Consider the following 27881-nt stretch of genomic DNA (forward strand, 5'->3'; position numbering starts at 1 on the left):
GCCTGTTTTCCCTTTCTTTATATATGATTCTTTTTCGTGGGAATTTTATTAATCCTTCTTTGTTTGCCCCCCTCCCTCAGGGCTGAGGACCCAGGTGTCAGTTTTGCGCTTAAGGTGGAGGCCTTCCCTGGTTTGGAGTGACGCGTCCTTGAGTTTAATGGTTACCGAGAGTGTGTGTGATCTACATCACGTAAGTGGGGTGATTTATACTTTTGTGTTCTTTGGGAGCTTCCACCTCCCTTAGCCAGTCTGGTCCTCAGCATACTGAACTTTTTTCTTCATTTTAGGTGTGAATGTTAACTGTTCATTAATAGTTAATGAACTTTTTTAGAGTTTAGCTTTAAATAATAAGTTGACGTTTCCATAAACAAAACCACTGAAGGGAAGCATTGATAGATGAAGACTTTGTATGGTATTATAAATCGGAACCATTTATTTCCACTATTTATACATTAAACGTGCATACCAATAAAGTAAAATAGATCATAGAAATAACTCTACTGTAATACAGTTACAACTAATATGGCTATACAGACTCCAGCTTACTTACAAAAAAAACTGCAGTATCACCCACTGTGGGACACAAGGAGACACTGGAAGAAATGAATAACAAATATTTTGCATTTGCAGGTCCAATGATGTGATTGTGCTGTGATAAAGAATCTCCCTGTTCTTATGTTTAAAATGTAAATATTAAAAATTTTGAAAAACAGTTGGTTAGCATAGAGGAGTAAACTTCTTTTTCATACCGATACAGACTATTTTACCATTTTGTACCATTTGTGAAATCAAAGACAAAGTTGTGCTTCACAGACTCGTTGTGCACACTCATTTTACACACACACACACATCAAGTTCATTATTTTGTAATCAAAGAATTTTGTACAGCTTAAAGCAGGAGCTCTGGTTCAGGATAATTTCTGATGAGAAAAAAACAAAATCAAATTTTTTTTTTGTCTGATGGAGAACGCTTTGTTGAGAGGGGAGCCAGGCAGTGAAGAAAGTATGATACAGCTGTGATTCACGTGTACAGGAACACATCTACAGTTCAAAAACCTTGTCAAAATATTACAGCACTAAAAAAAAAAAAGAGTTCACCAAGAAGCTGTTCATCTGATACCGTGCAAAATTAAAAAGAAAAAAAAAAACATCTTATACAAAACTCCCACGCACATAGTTCATCATGTACATGATCACAATGAATAATTCATGTTTAAATTTAACACGCAATATCACATTTTTTGTAACCTTTCATCTTCTCGTGTATGTAAATACATAGGGTCACACCATGCACCGTATTTAATTGTATTCCACTTTAACATTATCCACCAAATGCAAAGGTTGTTCATCTAAAAACATCAATATTGCACTTTGAGCAAAAAAAGGTGAATTTGTCAAAAATGGATTTGATGCGAATTATACAGATAAAAAATACATGTCTGTAACAGTATTAAGAAATGTGAAAACAAAGCCGAAAAGTTACAAATTTGAATGGCTGAAGCTAGAATTTCACAGTTAAACAGTGGTAACAAAATTGCAAGTCCTTGGATTCATTGTCAGTGAGATATTGTGCAGTATTAGTAGTAAGTAATGATACAAATAGTTACAAACCTTTGAGAAAATAGACATAAACAGAGAAAAACATGTTCAACAGAGTGTAAAAACAAGGAGAAAAGTCACGTCTGTGCTTTTCTCTTGGTCTCAGAAGCCAGGCACATGGCAGTATGCCTCCAAGGAGGCCAGCAGGATGTAGATGAACCAGAGGGAGAGGAACAGGAAGAAGGTGAGGAGCTTGGCTGTCCGTGGGCCCCCAAGCTCTCCACCTGACACGCTGGAACGTCTGCGGTAGAGCAGGACCATCACACACACCAGAGCCATGATGGTGAAGAGGGTGACTGAGAAGGCCAGGGAGCCTGGGTTCACTTTGAATGCCTTTCCTTTGGTGTGCCAGTAAATGGCTGCAATGGTCCACGCCACCCCAATGCCCAGGAACACGTTCACGGCGTTGCTGCCCGTCACATTCCCGATCGAGGCATCGGCATATTGGTCCTGGATGGCAGCCACCTTACTTGCAAATGTGTCTGTAACAGGAGCAGGGGGGTTGTTAAAATATCCATCCATCCATTTTTAGAACCCCACTGAACCCCTTTTGGGGTCTCAGGGTTGCTAGAGCCAGCCCAGCTACAGTTGGGTGAAAGTGAGGTACACCGTAACCCTTGTGCTATCCTAGGCACTTTAACATTGGGAGTTGGGTCATCTAGACCCACTAGACAGTGCGCTGAACCTTTTTTCTTCAATGATTGTGATCTTCACTGGTGTCCATGGATTACATGAAATCTTTCCACCTTTATCCACTTTTGTCATGGTAGGAATAACACGTCAAAGTAAAGGTGGGGTCATCTAAGATAGCACAAGGGTTCAACAGGTAACTAACTTATTGCAGCGCCACAAACACACACACACACACACACACACACATCCCCACTTCTGCAATCGCATGCACACCTGGGTACAACTAATGCTACGTTCACACCGGGCTTGGAAACACATTCTGATGAAGAGTCTATATAAATGCTCATAAATGCACATGTCAGGCTGTCATGTTCATAACGCTCATGTTTACACATCACTACGCACGTGTTTAAGTCAATTTCTAGGCTCTACGTACAAAACGTGTGGCCATTGGATTCGCGCTGAAAGTTAAACCAGGTTGAATTGGGACCAATCAGGGACTTGGATTTTATAGTGATGTATGGGCAGCATCCATTTCAATACATGGTTGTGCCAATTGATATTGGAGTCATTATGTGACACCAAGTCTTTCATATAAGAACAGTTTCTTTCCCTCTGCAGTCAGACTCATGAACACTTTTTAATTCCTCCCCCCTTAAATGTACATGTCCAGTTACCAGTCCAATAAATAGAAGTACAATAGTGCAAAAGGTGCAAACAGAGGATGAAGAAGGTGCAGGTAATGGTCTGACTATTGTGGTTTTTTCTTTTGCTTACTGTTGTTTTATTTTTTTATTCTGAAGTATTTTATGTGGCACATTGGCACCGCAGCAAATTCCTAGTCTGTGAAACTGCTTTGTTCACTGACAATGGCAATAAAAACTCCTTGAATCCTTGAATATTGGAATAGAGCTGTGAAAGAAAATGCCTAGGGCAAGATTTGCAAGATTTGCACTACTTTAACATTTTGCACCAACCCTCCTCTAACTGTGAGTACAAACGCTAGTATCGGGTAGCAACAGACCACCGTGGACTTAATAAAGAGTACCTACAAATGCCCGTGTTCAGCGCATTCTTGAACGCGGCACATACGTAGCATCAGAGTTACCAAATGCCCTACGAAGCCTGTTTTTAGGCTGTGTTAGGAGCCTGGAGTGCCCGGAGAAAACCAACTCATGCACGAGGAGAACATGCGAGCCCTACACAGACAGGAGTGTTGAAGATCACAATCACAAAGGTTACAGGAAATGCTTGCAATTCAAAGACGAACTCTGATGAAAATCGTATTTGCGGTGTTTTTCACATGTTCACAGCATTTTTCTGATGATGTTCACCATTTTTGTTGCACCTGTAATGTTAGGTTGGGGTTGTGACGGGCTGTAAGCCAGCAGCAGAGAGTGCAAACAGATGGGTGACGGTAGGTGGGGGCATGCTCTGCATCGATGGTCCTGCCCACAACTTGAAGGTGACTATATAATGTACTACTGCTGCTCTGCAGAAACTTTGTCCTATTAAACAACTTGGGTTTATTGATTTAGGCTAAAAACGGCATAAAGACAACTGGGAACGCTTTTACAAAAGATCAAAAGATGATCGGAGTGAGAAAAAGTTTAAAGATTATCTATCATCTGTAAGAACATTTTCTTTTGTGGCGTTTTCACTTCTCCACAGTTTCTCACAGCTTTAACTGGGTTGGGAGCTGTAGACTGTGAAGGCCACAGCATTAAATTCAAAGTACCTTCAAACTCTTCAAAGGATTCAGACTGTGGCGGCATACTGATGGGCCCACTGTCATCCAGGGAACAATCACTTTCATCGTGATAGAAATGCCTCCTTAGTATGGTTGGGCTTTGCTCCGAACAGCTTCTGACTTTAACTAACTGTTCATTGTAAGCAGACAAGTAAGTCTGAAGGTTGCCAAAGGTCTGTTAATGAAGACATGATGTCGAGTCTGTTTAGTGTTGTTTACATGTATTTATTTTACAACACAGCTCAATTTAAAACTGGTTCATACTGTAAATGTGTTGCATCTGGCAGGTCTGCTGGTACAAGAACAACTTTCTTTCTGTTCAGGAGAGATAAAAACTCCTGAGTGATCTATTTTGCTGAACTACAACAAAATAAAAATACAGCATTCTAGGGACAAAAAATGACTGCAGCACATTTTGAGTAGAAAACAAACTTGTCTTATTTTGATTCTGTGAGTATTAAAAAAGATTTCCGACACATTTTGTTTGACAATAATTAAATTGTGATGGCCAAGAGGATGTGGTATATTTCTTAGACTCCACTTCAGCACATGCTGCAGTGAATAGTTTCCCAAATCAATCTCTATGTATTTACTTTGTAACTGTGAAAAATGGAGGAGACATACTGTCATGATCCGTGGCTTCTGAAAGCATGTGATTCTTACACAATTCATAATGTGTAAGATTATGTGTTTATGTGTGCATGTATAAATCATGCAGAAGCTTAAATGCGTCTATAGCCAAGCTTAAACCTGTCAAGACTTAATTTATATTCTTTCTCTGGTAGTTTTAGGGATGTAGTGAAATAGGAATACAGGTTTCTGCTGGAGACTTGTTATTGTGTGAGACAAGAGCTGTAGGGAAAATTCTCCTGACATCCCAGGAGGACTAAAAAGGTCACACAAGCCTCCCCATTCAGCTTCACAAGCAAACCCCAGAGGTAAACTGGGGCAAATCTACTGTTAGAGCCGACCTGCTGCAAAACACCCACCTGGAATGGAGGTGCCCAGAGCCACGAACACCACAGCGGTGACAGAGTCTTTGAGGCCGACGGTGCAGCCAAAGTGTGAGGCCAAGTCTCCGGTCACAGCTGTGAGAGCGCCAATGAGGGAGATGGAGACAAAGAAGCAGGCCCAGCCATTCCAGTACTCAGTCGGAGGGACAAAAGCAAAGAGAACTTTCCAGAAAACCGTCAGGAAGTGCATGATGTAATCAAAGCAGGACGGCAGTCGTTCTTCACCGCTCTCCTCCTCATCATCGTCACCTGAAAATAAAGTATTTTGTTTTGAACAACGCTATATTTTTTTCTTTATTCATACAGTAAAAATTTTAAGATGTGTTTTTCTTGTTGAAATTTATTTTTGCTTAGAGCTTCCAAAACCAATTTGATTCACTAGAACCTCCAGATCGATTTAATTTAAGATTTATTTTTCCAATTCTTTCGATCCACTTGATTCTATTCGATTTTGAATTTACACAGTATACACATTTCAGGCTCATATTTGTGTACAAATACATTAATAATCTATAAAGGTTTTAAATATATTTATATTAATCTGATGCAGTTCACACACTGTAAAATGTATGAGTGAAAAAATAAACCAGTGAGATTGTTAACACCAAACGTATTACATGATTTCTCAAATGGAGACGCTCCAACAAAAATGTGCAGATCTTTAACATTGTAAAGGCTCTAAAGTGGCTCACATTACAACATACAGTGGTGGACAAAATTGTTGGTACCCCTCAGTTAAAGACCGAAAGTCCACAATGCTCACTGAAATGACTTGAAATGCTCAAAAGTAACAATAAGTTAAAATGTATTGAAAATTAAATAATCAAAATCAGCCATTACTTCTGAGTTGTTAATTAACAGAATTATTTGAAAAAAAAAACTAATGAAATAGTGCTGGACAAAAATGATGATACCCATAACTTAATATTTTGTTGCACAATCTTTTGAGGCAATCCCTGCTATGAAACGGTTTCTGTATTTGTCAATGAGCCTTCCGCACCTGTCCACAGGTGTTTTGGCCCACTCCTCATAAGCAAACTGCTCCAGTTGTCTCAGGTTTGACGGGTGTCTTCTCCAAATGGCATGTTTCAGCTCCGTCCACAGATGTTCAATGGGATTCAGATCTGGGCTCATAGAAGGCCACTTCAGAATAGTCCAACGCTTTTCTCTTAGCCATTCTTGAATGTTTTTGGCTGTGTGTTTTGGATCGTTGTCATGTTGGAAGACCCCTGACCTGCGACTGAGACCAAGCTTTCTGACACTAGGCAGCACATTTCTATCCAGAATGCCTTGATAATCTTGAGATTTCATTTTACCTTGCACAATTTCAAGACACCCTGTGCCAGATGCAGCAGAGCAGCCCCAAAACAGAACTGAGCCTCCTCCATGTTTCACAGTAGGGACAGTGTTCTTTTGGTTGTATGCTTAATTTTTGAGTCTACGAACATAGAGCTGATGTGCCTTACCAAAAAGCTCCAGTTTTGTCTCATCTGTTCCCAGAAGCTTTGTGGCTTCTCAACATGCATTTTTGCAAATTCCAGTCTGGCCTGTTTATGATTTACTTTCAACAGTGGTGTCCTCCTTGAACGTCTCCCATGAAGTCCACTCTGGCTCAAACAACAACGAATGGTGCGATCTGACACTGATGTACCTTGATCTAGGAGTTCACCTCTAATGTCTTTGGAGGTTGTTCTGGGCTCTTTGGATACAGTTCCAACTATCCGTCTCCTCAATTTGTCATCAATTTTCCTCTTCCGGCCACGTCCAGGGAGGTTGGCTACTGTCCCGTGGGTCTTAAACTTCTGAATAATATGTGCCACTGTCGTCACAGGAACTTCAAGCTGTTTATAGATGGTTTTATAGCCTTTACCTTTAAGATGTTTGTCTATAATTTTGCTTCTAATGTCCTGGGACAATTCTCTCCTTCGCTTTCTGTTGTCCATGTTCAGTGTGGTACACACCTTTTCCCCAAACAGCAACGTGACTATTTGTCTCCCTTGAAATAGGCAGTCTGACTGATTTTGGGTTTGAAAACAGCTGTGATATCAATTAAAGGACATACCTGAGTTCATCATGACCCCCTGGGCAATTAGTTCTCAGTCTTTTATGGAGGTACCATCATTTTTATCATGTCCCATTTCATTAATTTGTTTTTTTAAATACTTCTGTTAATCAACAACTCAAACGTAATGGCTGATTTTGATTTTGAACAAATTTTAATTTATTGTTACTTTTGAACGTTTCAAGTCATTTCAGTGAGCATTGTGGACTTTCTTTCTTTAACTGAGGGGTACCAACAATTTTGTCCACCACTGTAAATGTTCAGCCTCTCCTGGAGGGCGTTTCAGTTTGGCCACTAGGTGGGGCTAGCGCAGTGCTTTAAACCACTTTTTTTTACCTTTAAAATGTTTCCGTTTAGAGATTGGAAAATACATGCCTGTGAATATATACAGCTATTCATTTAGTCAGTAATGTATGTTTGAACGAGTGTTAGCATTAGCTGTCCAATGGAAGGTTCCAGTATACGTTACCATCAAGCTAGTGGACTTTGGCTTTCGATGCTATTAGGCGTTAGATCACCGGAAAAAGAAAGACATGAAAGACAGATCTCTAATTTTATGGATCCATCATTGATCAATCAAGCTTGGATCAATTCCGATTGATTAATCGATTTTCTCAATCCAGCCCTATTTTTGCTAATTAGAATTTATTCAAAAAAGATGCCGTCACAGTCGATCATATTATGATGATATCCAAAACAATTTATAGATCCCAATGATACATATTAAAAATAGTTTTGAAATGTTTTTTACATGTTGTTTCTGAATTTTGACTTTATGTTGTTAAAGCTCGTCTCTTGCCTTATTCTTGAGGTTTGCATCATGTAAGTCTTGAAAAGGCAGGAAACCATCATGTCCACATTTGTAAGCGTGAGCGTATTCTCTCTTTTTAAAAGTCAAGCCAGAGTTTCAAGAAAAGAGTTTGGATTTGTCCTTCTCAAAAACAGCAGAAGCTGCGAAAGAGAGGTAATTCATTTATTTTTAAGCAGTAACAGAGGGTTAGCTCCAGGACAAATCTTTGATTTTTTTTTTTTTTGTGTCTCAGGTAGATAAAACTGACAAAGACAAAATCACAGAAAACCCTTTCGTTGTATTCCCCTAAGAAGGAAACAAAGAAACCACTACAAACTGTTCTTTTAAATATTAAAAGAACAGTTTGCATGTTCTCCACAGCTACATTTTGCTCAATGACAGTTTAATGGTGACTGTTTTGACATAAATGACCCCTAAAAACCTGACCTATAATTCCTAAGCAGGAGTTAATCTCATTAGAAATTGAGAACATGGTGGCATTACAAGCCAAACAGACCCTTTTATCCACTGTTGACTGACGTACAGTGCTGCTGTCAGCTTTTATTGCTCCCAGAAGTGCACAGATTGTAAACAAATAACCATTTTAAATGATCACATCAGTAGAAAATGCCCCACTTTCTACTAATGTGTACATTTGCATGCAAATGTGAAAGACTTTAAACAGATCGAGAAGGAACCAAAGCGAGCAGGAGTTTAGTGGACGGCACACGGACGGTATTTTTGCGTCTGTGCTGCTTCACGCACTGCTGCAGATCTAAAAGGTTCACCAAGCCAAGCAAATTAGCCTCAAAAGGGCAAAACAGAAAGGTCAAAGCAGGACATGACACCCGCATCAATTGCTTAGGAGCTTTAATTGTTTCGGCCAGTTCCCTTTCTATGGAGAGCCTTAGGAGGAATTCACCACTTCATGCATTTTTTATGGACTGTCTGGATTAAACAGATGCAGCAAATAAGCCCAGAATCACCAAATATAGTTAAATGAGGCTTTTAAAAAGCTCAGTCTTTCCCTCTATGATGCTGTTAGCCTTTTCAAATAAAATTGGCAGACTTTTTTTTATTTTTATTGAGACACACCTGATACTTAGGCCTACCAGGCAACTGGTGGAGCAGGTCCAGGCAGCCTGTCCAGGTCTGCCTTTAAAGAGCTGAACAGACGAGACATGAATGCATGCTGCAGCTCACCTGCACTGACAGTGACAGCACTAACAAACTGCTCCCTCCAGCTGCTGCTGCCCACCACCAGAGCCAGGTTGGTCTTCTTGATCAGCTTGTCCACTGTGCTCTGCAGACGAAAGACAGGGAAACCGAGGGCGCATGTAGTTACTGTGGAGACTGAAGCTGGAATTCCAGATTCAATATAGCAGCTTTTTCTTCTCCGACTGTGGGGCAAATAGACTCCCAAAAACAGATGGGAGGCAGCTTGAATCACTGTTATCCCTCAGGTATGAGGCTTTTTTTCTACCACCTTAAAGCTGTTTTACAACAACCAATTAACAACAGGAAACTGTTTTTGTAGGATCATTTTGCACCTTAAAGGTGCTTAAATTGACTTAGAGAGAAATGTGACCCAATTTTCCCTCTCTCCTGAGGAGGACTGCAACACAAACCTGTGGAGACAGAGTTTTCCAATAATTTCTGCACATTAAAAAATAAGAGACTTTCAAATTGTTTTCATTATGCAGTTTGATTTTTCTTTTCATTTTAAGTTTTTCTGCTTGTTCTGCAGCAATCGTGTGCATTTTTATTCAATTATTTCCAAAGAAATAATTGCTTTAATGATGCAAATATCAGCAAATGTTTAAATATTTAGTCTGGATAAAAAGCTGAATTGTAAACTATATTGACAGAGGCTTTAGTTGAACAAGCTTAACACTTACTCTAACACATAATTTAACAAACATCTTTGAAAAAGTTAAATATTTATGTTGAAGACTCAAAGAGAAATTACTATGACGAAACGAAAACTGGGTCAAGATTTTATTCCTAGAATGACTCAAGTTTTGAGTGTAATTCTGTGTGATCCCCTGGAATCAGTTTGTAAGAAATGTTACATTAAGAAGCAATCATAGACATTGTTGCTTATAAAAAGATGCTAGACAGTGAAGCACAACAGACAAAATGAAACACTGACTGAAAAATAAGGAAAATAGTTGCTTAAAAAGTTCTTTCTCTTTGAGAAAATCACTCAAAGAGTAAAAAAAATATGCTCCATCACTTTTAAAAAAAGAAAAAAAGCCAATTTTTAGCTACCAAGATGTTAGGAATCTGAAATTTCCGTTTAAGTTCTGAAATGAAGTGGGCTGTCTTAGCAACATGAGCCTGAAACATATACCGTAAATAAATGAATGCATAAATATGTAGAATATGTTTAAGACAGACATTTATTGATAATTGATAACTCTTCTTTAATAAACAAATTGTGATTTTGTGAACAGATTGAACCATATTTACAACAAGCAGTTTGTTTTGTTTTTTTTGGTTAAAAAGGTTAAAAAAAGATTAATTTGCCACTTATAATATTAAAATAAAACTTTAGAACTTTGTTCTTTTAGATTAATAAATTAGATTTAACAACAATAGTGCCCAAAGATTCCAAAGTATACAAGTTTGGTTAGACAAATACACTGATATTTCAAAGGCTAACTTGAATGGAACTATCTAGAGCAACAATCATGAATTGATTGCAATTAAACAAACCTTTAGATTAGAAAAGGTCTAACAGATATCATCAACATAAAATGACACATCTCTGCTTGATTACTGTAATAATCTTCTGAAAAACGTAAATCATGTATCTATGAAGAACTTCTTTCTGTCAAGCGAGAGTGCTAACCATGACACCGCTGTGCACCCCAGGAGGTAACATATAAAAATTAAACAAAGCAGGACCCAGAGATGATCCCTGTGGAACACCAGAATGATTAGAGAGTTGGGGGAGCAGAAAATAGCGATAAAGAGCCGTTATAGAAAGAACTCATGAGCACGGTTTAGTGTTTTCTATTGCTCAGATGTGAAGAATTAACTCAGTTTTTTGTTTCATCATATAAAAAAACCTCAATAATGTAAAAGTTTGGATTTAAGGCAAAAAGCTGCTTTTCCTGTTACCTTGAACTCATAGGACTCCTCAATGACCACCTCCAGTTTAGTGTGCTCCCCCAGGATGGGGCAACCCATCTTTGACACGTCCTCCGGCCCCACCGCCGTCTTGTTGTCATTGGTGTCTCCTGCACAGCGGAACAGATGGAAAAACTGTCAAGCCTTCCACCAAAATGCAGAGGAAGACAGCTGCTGGCTAATGGGATCGAGAATTGAATTACAATGTAAACCAGCCTTCCAGGCGTGATGCAATCTGCTGGTCTCACTCGATTTCTTTTTGAATTAATCTCCTTTGAGTGGCATGGCAGCCTCCTATAATTGCAAGTTCTCCCCCAGAGATTCAACTGACAACCTTGGCTGGTAACATGAGCAAAGCATCATTTATAGTCATTAGCAATGTATTTTTAAAAGGTACAGTTACATTTTAAAGGACAATGAATTACAGCAGTAAAAGAATGTGGGCACAAACTGTTTGTTTGGGAATCTTTTATAAAGATTAATAAGAAATTTTTTTAGAAAATAATATACTGCTTAACTAGAAAGAAATATGCGATCATGAAAAAAAACATTATTTTTGGAAACATCCAAGTGATATTACTAATAATAAATCAGCTCACCATGTCTCTGTCCCACTTCCAGCAGAATGGGCTCCTCCAGTACTACTGTGAAGATCTTGTTTTTCTCGTACTCCTCATCATCAATGATCTTCACATTTAGCAGCTTCCTGATGGTAGAAGAGTGACAATATAAAGAGAGGGTGGAACTAAGTACACCACCAAGAAAAGAAATTACAAAATAAAGTAACCAGAGACCCTGCATGAACTTGTTTCATTTAATAAAACTATCCCGTTAGGTGAGATGACAAGCTTAATTAATAAAAATGAAGAAAACAAATTATGTAATTTATGTTTACACACCCGTCCACTAGAGGGCAGTCTTCTCCATCCTTCAAATTAAAATACTGAATCAACATCCAGCTTAGAAATGGACCTCTGGGCTTCTATGAGACCATACAGGTTCAGTCAGACTCTGAATTCTCTTTGAGTTTTGCAGTCTGATCGCTGCAACACCGCATCAAGCTGCAGCGTCAAACAGTGAACGGCAGATTTCCTTCAGCTCTCCTCCACTGCCACAATCAGCATCTCTAACCCCCCTCTCTTCCTCCGTCTCCCTAATGATATGTGGGTGGTTGTCTATTTCCGTCTACACGTATACTCTCAGGATTCGACAACATGCAGGGAGAGCATTTGCGAGCAGAAATGTATTTTAAACGCCGATGATACGTCATTCCATGTCTAATGTCAGGAGGAGTCATACCAGTGGGAGCAAAGTGAATAGCGGCACAGCCTGGAGTCCTCGCAATGTAGTTTTGAAACAAAGGAGCTTGTGCTTTTGCTCAGCTGACTTTGAAGCTTTCTGGTCGCTTCTTTAAATAAAAAAAATGCGAAGATGGAGTTGTTTGTGAAGCTGTAGCCTTCGAAGATGAACACTAAATATACACATTTGTCAAAATCCTCAGAAAATGAAATAAAAGGCTTTCATACAACCTCAAAGAATTTGACTCAAATGTAAAATGTAGGTAATTTTCAAAATGTTACATTTTATGCATATTTGTGGAGAAGGAAAATGCAGCTCGAAAAAAAAAAAACATTTTGAAAACGTGAAGATTTGGCACAGAGGAAAGTTCCCAGGAAAACAAAACAAAACAAAACAAAAAAGGTCATTGAGCTGCACAAGCTAACAAACTACAGGAAATAGAATACCATATTTTGCAAATCTCATATTTCTTCAAGTTGTAATCATTGACTGTAAATGAGAACTGGACCAAGTGAGTGTGATGTTGTTAATAGAAATTGGTTTACTTCCAGCTCCAACCAAATGAAGTCAATTCAGTCGCCATTTTTTTTTTACGGTGGTCACCATGATGGAGCCAGATTGCGTCAGTAAGCAGTTATTGCAAGTCGGTCTGAGCCAACGTTTCTATGACAACAACTCCCACCAATCAGAAGTGAGCTCGTTGGATGTCCACACTCCTACTACTTAAAAGCGGACTTGAGGGAATCTGTCAATCAAAGTTTTCGAACATTTGACATGAGAGTGCACGTTTTTATTGAAGCATTTCATTAGTCAGCTTCTAACTTGAAAAACTTGTAGAAAAAAATATCATGAAAAAATTAGGAAAGAATGGTTATTCTGACAAATAGAATGACTGAGTAATAGCTGTTTATTTCTCCATTGAAGTCTATGGGAATTTGGATTCCTGGAACCAGTGGGTACTTTCCTGTTTGGAACGCCAGCGAGGAGAAGTCACTCAGTCCAGTTATCATATTCAGTCAATGGGTTTAATGTATGATTAACCTTCTTTTTAACCTGTTACCAGGCAGTGGTCCACTTGTGGGCTCCTTGACCTTTGGGATGGTTTGGTTTTGGTTGGGAAAACTCCACTAAACTCACATCATCGTTTTGTTCATCACTGAGCTGAAAAAACAACTCACAGCTACCTGCTAGTTTGGGAAAAACACCTACTATTAAGAAAAACAGTATGAAGGAGAAACCCTGACTGGTTCTACTGATTTTCTGACAAGTGCTTTCCTCTCCTTCACCTCCTCTCTACCCTTCAATTATTTCTGATTTGTGTTCTTAAGATTCACACTGTAAGCTGCTGTTCCTTTGTGTTTTACTCTAAATGCAGAGCGCTGAAGCCACCTTCTCACTGTGATTTTCCCACTGATGGTTAAAATTAGTGGGTATTGTAGAAAAATGTCTCCCTTCCTTGTTGGGTTTGATTTCACACACTGAATGATCCTATATAACCATTCATTTCATATGTGATACACACATTTCTGAGGCCCATATCTCATTAGCATGATCCAAACTTTCCTAAAAACCTTTTGTATATAACTTAGTCCATGCTTTCTGCCCTGTAGTTTATCATCATTCCACTAGAGGCAGTAGAGGGGCTTTGTTTGCTCATTTAAGAATGGCAGCCTTCACGGAATCTCAAACACTTTTGGCGGGAAACGTTCTGTTAAAGGTTATAATAACTTTTCTATTTTTAAAAAAAAACTACTTGCTGCATTGAAAAACAGCAAAATTTGTTAAGTAATTCTATATAATACAGTAACACCATGTTAAAAAAGTGTGGATCAAATTTGAGACAGTTGGTAGAAAAGGTGCTCTTTTTCCAGAACATTCATGTCAACATTTTTGCATCTTAAACTAATATTGCTGTGAGCAATGCCTCATGCCGGACGCCCTTCTTGACACAACCCTGTGTTTTCAAGGCACAGGGAGACTGAGATATGCAGCAGCGCGACGGGTCTTGCCTCAGAACTCACACTGGATTTTTAGCTCATTACACTCCCAGGGAATAGAACCAAGGTTTCCTGCGTGCAAAACGGTTTTGTGGGAAAAATCATCTTAATTATAGGATGTGGTGTGCTTTCCAGGGTTACCGGTAAATATGTTCGTTAACCAACAGCACATCTTCAAATCGGACTAGAAGCTGTCAGCGCTTTGATTTTATCTAAACTAGACTATAAGTGAGATTGTCCACCTGTCTAATGATCTGGACTCTCTCAGGAAATAAACTCTTGTTCAAACCAAACAGCTCAGTGTGAAAGCATCTTTGGATTTGAATGTAACGTTGTTGTTTTTTTAAATAAATTCCCCTCCTCCCAGGATGCTTTCAGGTTAATTTTCATTGCGTCTTGTTGATTTTTCTTGACTTCTTAAAGATACTTTTGAGATTTAAAGCAGGACACACCCACGAAAGAGTAAAAAACATCACTATCATAATATTACCTTATTGGACCTAACAATAAGGGAAACTTTCCTCTAAGGCCTCATTTAGATGTAATTTTGCATTAATATTGAATTTTGATTTGTTTACTGTAATTACGAAGCTGTCTCTGAAGATATGGTTACATCAGATTTGGCCATTATATTTGCACAAGAACTGGAACACTGAGGAGGGAAAACGCATGATCTGTGCCAGATGAAAGACAAAAAATATTTTGACTAATTCTCCTTTAAAAAATACTGAACCAGAATGCAAAAGCAGTGTATGTTAATCTAAGAAGTAGAATCTGAGATTATTTATAAATGCCAATACTAATCTCTCCTTGTGTTTTAATTAAATCTTGAGTCAATTCTCTGAATATATGCTGCTTCACTTTTTCGACCATACTGTTTTAATGTCCCTCATACTTGAGTTAAATCTGGACTAATGTCTAGATGTGTAGATTCACTCCAATGAAAATAGCATTTTTGATGTTTTTAACATGTTTTTGGAGCATTTTTCTCATGATGGAGGACATATATAAAAAAATTTAGCTAAAATGAAATGCTCAGAAATGCTATTTTTAGGTTAACGTGGTTTATACACGTTTGTGGGGTTAAATTCGTAAAAAAATCAGATTGTGAATTTCAAAAATTGACATCAGAAAATTGGAGGAAAAAAAACATTAAATTTGAAAGAAGTTCTTGTTTTTTTGTTATCATCATTTGTAATTAATAAACGCTGGAAGATAATCTCATGTCACTAATAGTAACCAGTTATTGCTCATTCAAACCATGTCCTTTACTCCTTCTTTTACTGTTGGACGTAGCTGTTGCACAAGTTTGCTTCTTCCCCCAAATGGCTGCATCACTTTAGTTTGTCTCCATTTTTTGAGGCAGTAATCAGACCTCTAACAGCGTTTAGAACACTTGTTTTTCTTCCTGTCTTTCAGATGCTGGCAATCTTGTTTCATAGTTGTTGCTTGTAGTTGGGATGTGTTAAAGGAAACAGAAGTGTGTGCGTGGCTGGTTTGCTTTAGTTTATTTCTTCAAAGCTCCTTGTTCTTCTGTGTAAAACCTTTTTGAAAATACAGTTTCATCTGATATTTGTTCCCAGTGGTTCTTTATTAATGATTGCGGTATGTTGTTGCCAGCCAAAAAAAACACAAAACGTGTTATTCCTTGGACTTAGAAACTCTGAGTTGTGGACCGAACTGTTAGCTGGGAGTGAGCCTTCCTTCATTTCCCATCATCCCTTTGTTAAGACTTTCTCTCATTAGCTGAAAGCCCCTCACACCCCCAAACTAACATTATTGATGCATCAAAATGGGGAGCAATATTGGAGCTCTTCATTCATACAGTTTAGATCCAGATTCCAGCACAGACAAGGACAAAAATGTAAATGGATATAGTCATCTACAAGTGGATGCATCAGAATGGAGTGAAGCAGGGAGCTAGTAGTCTGCTGATTTTAGATTTTACGTAACTACAAGCTTTTTCCAACAGCACTTTTTGTCTGCTCCTGCACGACGATTTGAGTAAAGAAATGCTTTAAAAAAAACATTTTTAATCTTAATTTTCTTATATTTCCATTATGAGTAGGACATATTTAGAAATGCAACAAGAACGTGTTCAAAAACACTAAAAACATCGTTTTAATTAGAGTGGATCTTTTAGCATCCAAAACAAGCAAAGACAATAAACAAAACAAAAATGCAGACTGGAGACCATCCTAAATGATGCTGTGCTTTGATGCATCATAATCTGAATTATTTCTTATTTTAAAAAAGTGTTTCAGGATCATTTTAAACTCACAAGCTTCTTCTAACCCGTATAGTGCCACATCTGGAGGGAAGAAGCTGTTTAACATCTGTTGCTAAAACAGCTGCTCTGAATGCCCTCAGTAGGCCTGCTATTGGATTTTTTCTCTTTTCCTCAAAGTGCATTGAAGTGGTTAAAAACAAAAAAAACAAAGCCTTACTTTTCTCTTTGAGTCCAAAAGCCTTCAAGCTGCTCACAAGTCTGAAAATGACAGACTTTTAAGACTCCACTTATTTATGCTGCAAGACAGGAAATTTAGTTCACTGCATGAGAGCGTATCCAGAATAAGAGGTTGGTCAAAGTTTTATGACTTAACCCTGGACTGCTGTTTTGTTAGAGGGCCATCGAGTCTGCAAGTGTATATCTTCTGTGCTGAGGTGTCCCTGAGCCTGACATCGAATCTCTGTCAGCTCCAGGGAGGCTGTGGGGAGGCCAAGTGCACCATGAACACAGCAGCTTCACTGCACAGAAATGTGCTTCTGACTTCTTCAAGGGTAAAACAAGGACAAGAAAATGTCAGCTCCTTGTTGTTTTTGGTGTTTTTAAAATGTTCTTCTGGCATTTTTCTGACAATGGAGGACATATATATGAAGAAAATTAAACTCAAAATTACCTCTCTGAGTATTTCTTTTTTCAAATTGTTGTGAATCAGGAGAAGAAGAAAATATAGAGTTTGAAAAAGATCGTAGATCTGAAGTCAAGGCTACTACAGTAAGCCACAAGCTCCCTGCTCCGTTTCATTCTGATGCATCCACTTACAGACAAATAGATCCATATACGTCTTTGTTTTCCTCGTCTGAGCTGGAATCTGGATCTAAACTGTACGGCTGGATAGCTCCCATATTGCTCGTCATTTTTGTTGCACCACTGATGCTAAGTTGGGGGTGTGAGAGGCTGCAAGGTGGCAAGAGGGCATGTAACTGAAGAACGCCCGGCAACAGAGAGGGGAAGGTGGGGCAGGGCTGCTCAGCGTCAACTGTCTCGCAACCTAGAGGCAAATTTCTAATAAACTACTGTCGCTCTGCAGAAAGTATGTCCAGAAACTATGTCCATGAAAGGACACAGGGAGTAGATTTTTGGCTTAAAAAAATGCATATTCCTAATTAAAAGATCACTGGGAAGGCTTTTACAATACATCAAAAGATGATAAGAGTGGGACTCTTCAAAAAATTATGTTGGTTTACGAGATTTATTATGCTCTAAAAAATGTTCACAGTGGAATAAAGAACGATTTCGTCATCATAGTTTTAGGCAGTGGTGGTGTGGGGGAAGGGGGGCATAAAGGCTTGAAATTACTGGTTGCTGCAACAGAAACATTTAAGTCCGCAGAAATGCCGAGCTGGATGCAAATTCATTTAGATGTTAAAACAAATACAAAAAAAGGGTAAAATGATTGCAGGTGCGATGTTTGGTGTTAACTAGGCCTTCACAATAAATCGCAATTTTATCGTCGTCCCGATATCAAGCTGTGCAATCTGCATATTGCAGAAGACGACGAAAATTGCAATAAATGGTTACCTTAAATGTGTCAAGACAATCTTTTGGCACCTTGAAGTATTTAACGAATCAAATAAATCCATTTACGCATTTGACCAATCAGATGAAGCCCTTTTATGTTAGATGTTTGCCTGTTATGTAGACAAGGGTCATTTGGAGTAAGGTTTAAGTTATGTTGACTCTTATTTAAATCAAACTGTTGCAGTGAAATGGAAAGGATACTTTTTGGTTGTTTTGTTCTTTGTTCATGTATCGCAAATTACATTGTTATCGCAATATTGATCACTAATATCACAAGTTTCTCTCATATTGTGCAGCTGTAGTGTTAAAGAAATAAAGTAAAAAACTGACCATTTTTCTTTGTTTTTGCATGTCTATAAATGCTCTCAGACTTTTTTTGTAGGTCCACAGAGGGTTAATGGTGTATTCCAATGGGCTGGACTGCAACAACGAATTGAAAACGGTTATGAGGGAGTTTCCGAAATGTCCTAAAACATTGGGAGGTCCTTAGTTCCACACGTGAGTCGTGTGCTTGTACAGCTATCCCATAAATGTCATATGAGTGTGGTGCATGTGTGCGGAACAGTTATGCCCAGAGGTGCAGTGCTGTTTGAAAGTGCTGGAGTGCACCTACATGCACATGTGCACTACCCACTCTGCACAAGCACATGCACAAAGCCCGGCTTTGAATGCCACAAACTCACCCTTAAATAAGGCGCTATAAAGACCAGCAGTCCAGTGTGAGTAATATATGCAGTCTTTCAGTCACAAGAAAAATAGAAAGGTTTAATGTTTTTTTTTTATTGCTTGAAAGCCGTTATAAATAAATTGAACACACTGAACTAAAGATTTTCACAGCTGGTGTACCTCTATTCTCCCAGAGGAACTTACAGAATGTATTGTTTTAACCTATGCATTGTTTTAAGTGGAAGCTTTGACATTAATAGGTTTGGTTGAGAATAAAACACTGAAAACTGTCAGTAAATTTGCTTTCTCACTGCACTCTTGATGGCAGACCTGGAAATATGAAATAGCTACTATAGCTGCTCAGTTATTTATTGCTTAAACCAAACATTAAATTAAAAAGGAATAAAAACCTGTTCCAGCTGTTCTGCTCACCGTCAATGATCGATAAGTGTGTTCACCTCTTGACGACTCCATGTTCACTGACAAAACAGTTTTCTGCTTGCCCAGTTCTAACAGTAAAATATGTCTAACACAAAAGACTTTCAGCTCTCATCTGTTTGCTCAGCTGTTGGACAGGACAAGTAAAAAAAGAAAAAAAAGTACTGCAGTTTTAGTATCAATAACAATAATAAACCTGTTTCAAATACGTATATTGGTTGAACCTTTCATTTGTAAGGGACGTCCATACTGCTGTTCTCATTGGCCACCCTTCCAAAGTCTTCTTCCCCCCTCCCGGCCCCCCATTTAACATTTTTCTTTGTGGTTAACCCTCCCAAATCCTACGCACTGCTGAAAGAGCCCGTAAGTGCTCTTCACAGGATAAGTGTGTGATACTTACATGTTCCTTGTTCAGCATGACTGTTAGAAATGAGGAAATTAGACTATCAGGGCTTAGTTTGTGTGGGGGTCCTACGGGGATCTTACACGGACCTATATATATATATCTTGAACACCCCGTGCGTGCAGCATTTGCCGACAGTCAATACAAGACACTACACGTACCTCATTAACAACTGGAGTGCAGTGTGAGGGCACTGTACGACAACATTGTGTAACTTATATTATTATTAAAAAATACTTCACAATACAATTACCACTCTCACGACAATGGTACGTTCCATTTTTATGATGTCCCTCAAGGTCGCCAAGCCACAAGGGACCTGCAGGACACACCTGCGCTCCCCTTAAGATGCTGCCGCTCTTGTCTACGACCCTCCACGGGCCTGGACAACCCAAAAAGCCCACAGCACCTGTATGGGTCACCCCCCCCTTCCCTAAGCTCTTAAAACATTCCAGGTTCTGCCACGAATCCCAGCCTTTGTTATTTTTCCAAGTCAATCAAATTCAGAGCTAAACCTGCATTTTTGTATGGCTAGCCTGAACTACGGAGTGCCTCACACTGTCGCTGCTTAAATGAAACAAACCCTCCTGTTTGATTGGTGAGCTGAAACTGCTGTTTTGAATTATTTCTTTTCAGTGGGTTGAAACGATCCGGCTGCAGGTGTGAAGACAGAATCCAGTTTTTTTTTTTTTTCAGCTTCACATTCCCAGGTCCTTGGTAAGTCCCTTGAATCAATTTTTAGCTCAACTAGTGCACATGGCCACACATTTTGAGGCACTGACAAAAACAAGCTTATGCTACACAACTAAGACTTTGTGCAGATCTTTTTTCTAATCTATGAACACAAAGCGCAAAATGGTTTTCAATGTCAGCCTGTTTATTTTGGCTCAGAGGTTTGTGTCAGTACATCACCGTACCGCTGCACCAAATTTAGAAAGTAAATTATTACTCATCTGCACTCGGAGATTTGAAACTGTTCCTCTTGGCTTTGTGTCAAACTCTGGAAAACTTCCTCCCAAATATCTCTTCAGATTATGGAAACAGAAACAAAAGACTCTCAAAGCAACAGACACTGTAACTAACACACATGCGGGCGGGGGTGCCTGGAGACCTGCTGCCAAGTGTCAGCTCTTTGTCTTGTTTACCCAGAAAGGCACTTGGATAAGGAAAGCCAATACTGTGTGAAAGATGAACTTTGGCAGCCTGCGGAGCAGCCAGGAGCACAGACAGCACTTTAAGTGTCAGAAAGTTCACAAGCTCAAAGCTGGAAAGCCTGAAAAGAAATATTTGCTGGACTTTGACGAGCATCCGTCTACAGGGCTCACAGAACGATTCAAATTCAATAGTGCCATGAAAATTTAATTCTCACTTCAGGTTCTGAGTAAAGGGAAACACAGCACAAAATAAGTGATTTGAATCAATTTAGATTATAAGTTTATGATTCTATTGAATATAATTTGATTAAAAATTGATTGGTTTGGCTGATTTCTGTCTAAAATCTACTTGTGTTTTATTATGCAAAACAGTTTTTACATAACTAGGAATATAAATTAAAAAAAGCTTTCATTAGTTCATTTATAATTTAATACATGGAAACAATAGAAGGAAAAGCTGTTTTTTGACTCAAGAAAATACAATAAATGTCTTTTAAAAATGCATCTATTAGACAGTATTGTACATTTATTTAATTAAAATTTATTTGATTTTCCCCCTTGAAATTTACAACAAATGTGTTAAATTTATATTACTTGAAATAAAAAGACATTTACCCTCTTAAAGACCCACTACGATCATCCTATGATCTTTTACAAGAGTGTTACCAGTGGTCTTTCACAAATCTAATGTCATTTTCTGGGTTAAAGTTTCTGCAGAGCGGCAGGAGTTCACTTCTGAGTTGAGGGAGAAGTCCCTATTTCCCATCATCCACCTGTTTATACTCTCTCCCGCTGGTATATACCGGTAACCTAACATTACCGGTGCAACAGGAATATCAAAGCTATCCAGCAGTACAGTTTTGCGTCAGATGCCAGCTCAGATGAGGAAAACGAAGATGTAGATGGATCTGGCCATCTATAGTGGATGCATCAGAATGGAGCAGGGAGCATTTGGCTCCACCCAGCCTATTTTCAACATCAAAACTACAAGCTTTTTCCAACAATATTCTTTTGTCTGGTCCTGATTCACAACAATTTGAATGAAGAAATATTCAGAAATGCAATTTTCAGCTTAATTTTCTTTATATGTGTCCTCCAACAGCAGAAAAATGCCAAAGAACATGTTAAAAACACAATTTTCATCAGAGTGGGACATTCTGCCTGGAGTTCATGTGCTTTTTTTCTTCAGGCCATGCCATTTAATCCAAGGAGTGCCCAAGAAGCTGAGCAAAGCTAAGATGCTGCATTTTCATCTTCCATGTTTCTGTCCTTTTGTGGCAACAAAGTGCCATTTCCTGTTGGAAGCTGCTCACCACTGTCTTTACTTTCTCGTTGTTAAAAAAAAAAAGCCTCCACATCAAGTGTGCAGATGTTTCTGTCGCTGTGGGCTGGCGTCACTCTGATCAGCCAGCTTTTGGCTCAGAATTTAGCGGACTTTTTCATCTTCTCTTGAGAGCAGATATTAGTTTCCTTCTTCTCATCTAACATTCTCATAAACTGGTGACTAATCATCTCCAGCTTCAGTGCGTCTCTGCAGAGAATGTTCACAGCTCTATTCACTCCTTTACATCAAATTTATATCAAAAAGGCCCTTATCTGTCTCAAATGGATACAACTTCTAAATTAAACCCAGTTGATGGTGTGAATAGCAGCGAAATGCTAAAATCAAAATGGCTAAACAGACAACCTTAACTCCACGACAAATAGAGAAACCAGGAGAGCTGATTTCTCTTTGACACCATGTATTCACCTGCCTTCCCTCCCACTCAGCCAGCCCGCACATAACACCTACACACAGCCCCTGAAATACTCCTGCAGCAGACAGATCCCTCTGACATGGTTCGTCCTTTGTCTTCCTTTTGTGAGCGTATAATCGTTCTAGTGGATCGGTCTCTGACTAGTTTTTGAGGGCATTTTTCAAAGCGTTGTGGGTAACTGTTAGGGTCCATTCTTGAAGCAGGCAGATGGCAAACACATCCTCATCACCCCGCCACAAAAGAGCAAGAGTAAAGCTGGAAAACGTTGCTCTCTCTCTGTGCTCCCTCTGAGCACTCCGCCTCCTTGATCATCTCATCTATCTGCCTCTCTGCTGGAGCATCCATGAACTCTTTGGTTAAAACAATGGCACGAGCTGCATCTCATGCACCATATTTCACAAACCATGCCTCCGGTTAGATGGTTGCTCTTTTGGGCATCCTCCCTACATGCACCTTCTTTATATTTTGTCGCCTCACATGACAACCTCAGCAAAAACCTCCGACTGACTTTCAGCTCCAGTTCATTCAGAGTCTTCTTTTGCATCAGACTCAATGTGTCACCGTCTTCTACACAATTATATCCTGTCATCCTCCAACGTCATCTCCTGGAAGATCTAAACTTCTTTGAGTAAAGGTGACTCATAACAATAGTCTTCATCCATTACCAGAATAGAACATGCACAGCAATCTAGCAGGACTGTTTGACATAACCAGTGTGTGGGCTGTAATAATTAAGCCAGTTAAGAGAAGCTACAAGAAAGCATAGAGAAGGGATCTTACATAGTTTCATCGTTCTGGAACTCCAGCTTCCCCGACACGTCTTCGTAGTCCTCCCCGGCTTTGGCCGTGCCTTCCACAGTGTGGTACGGCACGGCCACCTTCCCCCTCGCCCCGGATGTCCGGTGAACCTTAACCTGCATGTTGCCCACGCTCTCGCTGACCCTCATGGACTTGCTCTCAAAGGTGAATATGCCGGCGTGGTCGTCGTCGTAGATTGTCACCGTGGCGACAGGGTCTTTCCCCAGGGCTGCTTTTGGAGGGATGTGGGAGGAGATGCCCACCATGCTGTTGCTGGAGGTGATGGAGCTTGGCTCCAGGATGGACACCTCGGCTCGGTGAACGATGCGCGGGTTGCTCAGGCGGACGTAGAAATGCTCGTCTTCTTCGAAAATGTCATCGTCGATGACGCCCACCGTGAACTCTTTGGTGGTTTCACCTGGCTTGAAGACCAGAGTGCCCTCAGCAAACTCATAATCGGAGCCGGCGTTGGCAGTTCCATCCTCCGTCCGGTAATCCACCTGTGTGGCACAGGGAGTCAAACTTCATCAAATATTCAGTGTGGAGTCATGATAAAATGCAGAACTGTTAATATTTTATGCTTAAAACGCTTTAAAGTTTATTATAAATTCAACCTCACAGTTTTATGACTTATTCTCTCACCTTAACAGTGCAGCCACTTTCTCCTCCATGCCGGCTCACTGAAAGCTTCAATGAGCCACAGTTCTCGAAGCACTGATAGTGAGAGGGGTCAAACTGCAGGTAGATGGTATTGGGATCCTCCTCCTGGCCGCTGGCTTCATGACAGCTCACCACCTTCCTGGCCTGGTCAGCAGCATGCTTCTTCAGGATATTTCCGGCCCCGATCATCATGCGTGTGGCCTGAATGCGATAGAAGGCGCGACTCTTCTGCTGCTGGACCAGCACCTGGTAGTTGGCCATCTCAATCAGCTGTTCCATGTCTTTCTCCGGATGTTTCTGTTTTAACTCTTTCAAGGTGCGAGCCATGTCCCGACGGGCCTCTTCCTCTTGGTCCTGCTCTGGGCTCATCCCTCCACCTTCCTCCACCCCTTCCAACATCCCATCCAGAGCCTCTTTGGGGTGAACATGGGAGTTTGCACCCTCCCCATCCATCTCCAAGTCCATCTTAGTGAACATGGCGTCTCCTTCTGATTCGATGATGATGCCACGGGTTTTGTCAGCACGATACCTCTTGTTGACATACTTGTAGAAGAGCAGGCGGCGATCTGCGATCCAAGCTTGCACCACACAGAGGGGGAAGAAGAGGAAGGTGAGGACTGCCTCCCAAACTTCCACCTCTCCAGGGGAGAACACAGACAGGATGAGGTACAGCCAGATGTAGGCAAATATGCTCCAGGCGGCAGTGACAAAAAACACCCGCAGGTGCTTTATCTTACGAGTTTCACTTTCTGGCACCACGTAGACACAGATAGCAATTATGATGAACATGTTGAAAGCAGCGCTGCCCACAATTGTGCTGGGCCCCAGAGCTCCAGCTTCGAAGTTGTGACCCACCACTTCAATGACAGAGAGGAGGATCTCTGGTGCCGATGAGCCCAGAGCCATCAGGGTCAGGTTGGACACAGTCTCGTTCCAGATTCTCACAGTTGTGGTTGTCGTCTCACCATTTGGCTTCTTGATGGTGATCTCCTTTTCCTGAGAAGTGATGACTTCAATCGATGACATGAAACGATCCGCGATGATGGACATGCCCAGGAACATGTATATTAGAGCTGCAAAGTAAACAATGGCACGCGCCACCTTATCACCCACAGCGGGATTCTGGGGGTTCCACATTGGCAGCACCACACCGTCGGAACAGTTATCCTCACTTGAACAGTTGCTCGGGGCGCTGCTGTTGCCTTCATGTGTGCTGCCGGCGTGGGAAAATCTAGTTGCTCCCGGGAGAAGGATCAGCAAAAGGGAGATGAGCAAATAAGGGTTGACAGGTTGAGGGTATTTTAAGATGCGCTTGAGCGGAATCATGGCTGAGTGACGATGTAGGGTCTGGAGATTAAACTGTGTTGCATTTGAAGGGTCACCTCTGAAAAACAGGAGAAAAAGAAGATCAGGTGTTGCCTTCCCTACAAAAACATTAGGGAAACAGAGGTTAATACCACAAACAAGCAAAGAGTCATGCTGTTATACATGCAAATGATGTGGGATCTGAGGGTTCGGTCGATTTGAGTTTGTGGAGCCAGAAATATTGGCACCTACGTATGGTTGAGTCACAGCCGTTGAGCAATGTGGTTCAACTCCCACACATGTGGTCATTGTGTGCTGCGCAGCGCTAAAAATGTTACCTCTGCACCTGTGGAATAGAGGGAGGACTCCACTAATAATAATGATTTCGGGGGGGGGGGCAAATTTAACATGTTCCCAAAAAAACTACAATTCTCACTTCTAAAATGCTGTAAAAACTTTTGTTTTGGCACTCCGAATGAGGCCCAACAACGGACAACTTAAATGAATTCCTCCTCAAGCTTTGCTGGCTGCAAACAATCCAGACTCCAACAGGTAATAAATCCAAAAACTTAGTTGTTGAAATTGCAGGACAATCCACATCTGACAAAAGGCGTTGTGTAAACAGCAGGGAAGACGTGATAATGCTCCATGTCCAGCTCTCATTGACATGCAGCAGAGCAGAGCTACATCTGACCTGCAGAAATGAGACAGAACGCTTTTTGCTGCTGCGTTGTTTCAGTGGCATTAAAGTCCAACAGATGAAGGAATCAACTTTTTGTGTTCTCATGAATAAATGATTAAGGAAGAAATTTGCTCGACAGCCTATCAGGCGACAACATCAGCACCACGGACAGCGACACAAGCAGCCCAACAGAAATATATGACCCACTCCAGGGTATAGATAGATGCTGCTGCAAATTGCACGGCAGTTGGCTATAAAGTGAGAAAAATAAAACCCAAGCACTGTCATTTGGCACACAGCCCTGTACAAATGTGTGAGTGGGTGATGTTTCTATGGCAAAAGTGGGCTCTCCAAGTGGTGGAAAAGCAGGAACGAAACATCTCCTTTGCTGTCCAACACTTGGTGAAATCACCAGGCAGCAGCAGACATTTGAACCACGTTTGCTTCCTTTAAGTATAATCAAATTCTCCACAGTTTGTTCTTTCATAATGTCGACCTTAAGTCTACAAGCTTAAGACACCTCTCAAAACACAACCTCTAAGCAGAAATTCGGCTGACCTACATTATGGGATAATGATATAGTTATAAAGCATGTTCCTGTTTGCTGAGCAGAGGTCGAAGGTTAACAATAAACACTTGTCTCCCCATAAAAGAGGCCAGTAAATGAAATTTCATTAAGGATCTAAAAAACAATGTGATGTTTGTTGTTCATGAAAATGGGACGTTTTGAATTTTTGCAGTCAAGATATTAGATAGATATTATCTCCAAAAATTACATATAATACTCTATTTTTTTATATTGTAAACCATAATTACTCACCTGTGTGCAGCTGTGTGTGAGTCAGCCCGGTGTGGATGTTGTGACCTCAGGAGAGTAACTGAACTCTCACATTGCTCTGTGGGAAAATGGTTATCACTAATTACCCATGCATACGCAGAATGTAGTTTTAACAACTTATTCATATGTTTTTGAATCAATCCACAGAACATTTAGCATCGGGGCTTAAAACGTGAATCAGACAAATAATAAGGCTTCAGAAACTCGTTTAAAGATGCTGGTTCCTGGATTTGGTGCGTTCGGTGCGCACACCGATCTCAGATACTCACAGAAAGCCCGGAGTCTCAGCTGGATGGTGGTCACAGCGTGCCCCCCTTGCACCAGATTAACAGAGGAAGACACCCCCTGTGCCATCCACACAGCAGGCTGGCGCCGTGCTCCCTGCTTGTTGCGCGAAATGACACGTATGTTTTCTGACCGCCAATAACAAACTCAGTCCGGTCACTTATCCTGACTGGACCTCCTCTGTGGGATCAGCGCGACGCCTCTCCTCAAAGCAGGGCAGGTTTTCCCCCAAAGCCTCAAAGCCTCACAGCTCCAGATCCGTGCAGCTGTGGTGCGTAAAATAATAAAATAATTGGCTGTCTCTATCTTGATTCGACCCGCTCGAATCAGCCACAAATTCCTCACATCTATAAATCAATAAAATTACTGAAGGTGCTCCTTTAGTGCCAGAAAAGAAAAAGCTGAGCACAGAAATGGCACTGCTCCTCAGTTTGAGGTGTGGAACGCAAAGAAGCAAGGACTGCAAATGAGAGTAGGCGGGAATGAATTGAGAGCGGGCAGCGCGCGGATCAGGACAAAGATGGACATCAAGCCCAGGAATCAGGCGAACGGGGAGAAAAGGAGCGTGCTGCTGCGCAAACGTGAGTCCCGTCCTGCTCCTGCGGTGTGGGCAGCGTTGGCACAACGCGCGATGAGCGGGAGGGAAAAACAGTAACACTGCAGAAACAGGGGAGGAGACGTTCAGAAGCAGCGCTGTGCGCACGGCTGGTCCTCCTGACTGCGCATCAGGACTCCAGCATGAATGAAGGCTCCAAATGCTGAGAATGTCACTTACTCCTTAGGATGCAGGAGATCCCAGATGTTGGAGCCCT

General features: G+C 40.5%; 1 protein-coding gene across 3 annotated transcripts; it reads right to left on the reverse strand.

Moving 5' to 3' along the window:
• Positions 1 to 404: 404 nt before the first annotated feature.
• slc8a4a (solute carrier family 8 member 4a) lies at positions 405 to 27881 on the reverse strand. 3 transcript variants are annotated; one of them, XM_078930332.1, is made up of 11 exons: positions 27054 to 27804; positions 26767 to 26842; positions 25701 to 25958; positions 25517 to 25610; positions 23942 to 25343; positions 23282 to 23799; positions 11582 to 11688; positions 10974 to 11092; positions 9051 to 9150; positions 4972 to 5244; positions 405 to 2081 (listed from the first exon to the last, which is right to left on the reverse strand). In XM_078930332.1, exons 5-11 carry the CDS (start codon positions 25283 to 25285, stop codon positions 1702 to 1704), a joined length of 2841 nt encoding a protein of 946 aa, XP_078786458.1. In that variant the 5' UTR covers positions 25286 to 25343; positions 25517 to 25610; positions 25701 to 25958; positions 26767 to 26842; positions 27054 to 27804; the 3' UTR covers positions 405 to 1701. The 3 variants fall into 3 exon arrangements, with proteins under 3 accessions (XP_078786458.1, XP_011482011.1, XP_004076736.1); XM_011483709.4 differs by lacking the exon at positions 25701 to 25958 and having other exon boundaries at positions 27054 to 27801; XM_004076688.5 differs by lacking the exons at positions 25517 to 25610; positions 25701 to 25958 and having other exon boundaries at positions 27054 to 27881.

The sequence above is a fragment of the Oryzias latipes genome, chromosome 14, assembly GCF_053564925.1.
Source record: "Oryzias latipes strain Hd-rR chromosome 14, Olatipes_Hd-rR_3.1".
Taxonomy (NCBI): domain Eukaryota; kingdom Metazoa; phylum Chordata; class Actinopteri; order Beloniformes; family Adrianichthyidae; genus Oryzias; species Oryzias latipes.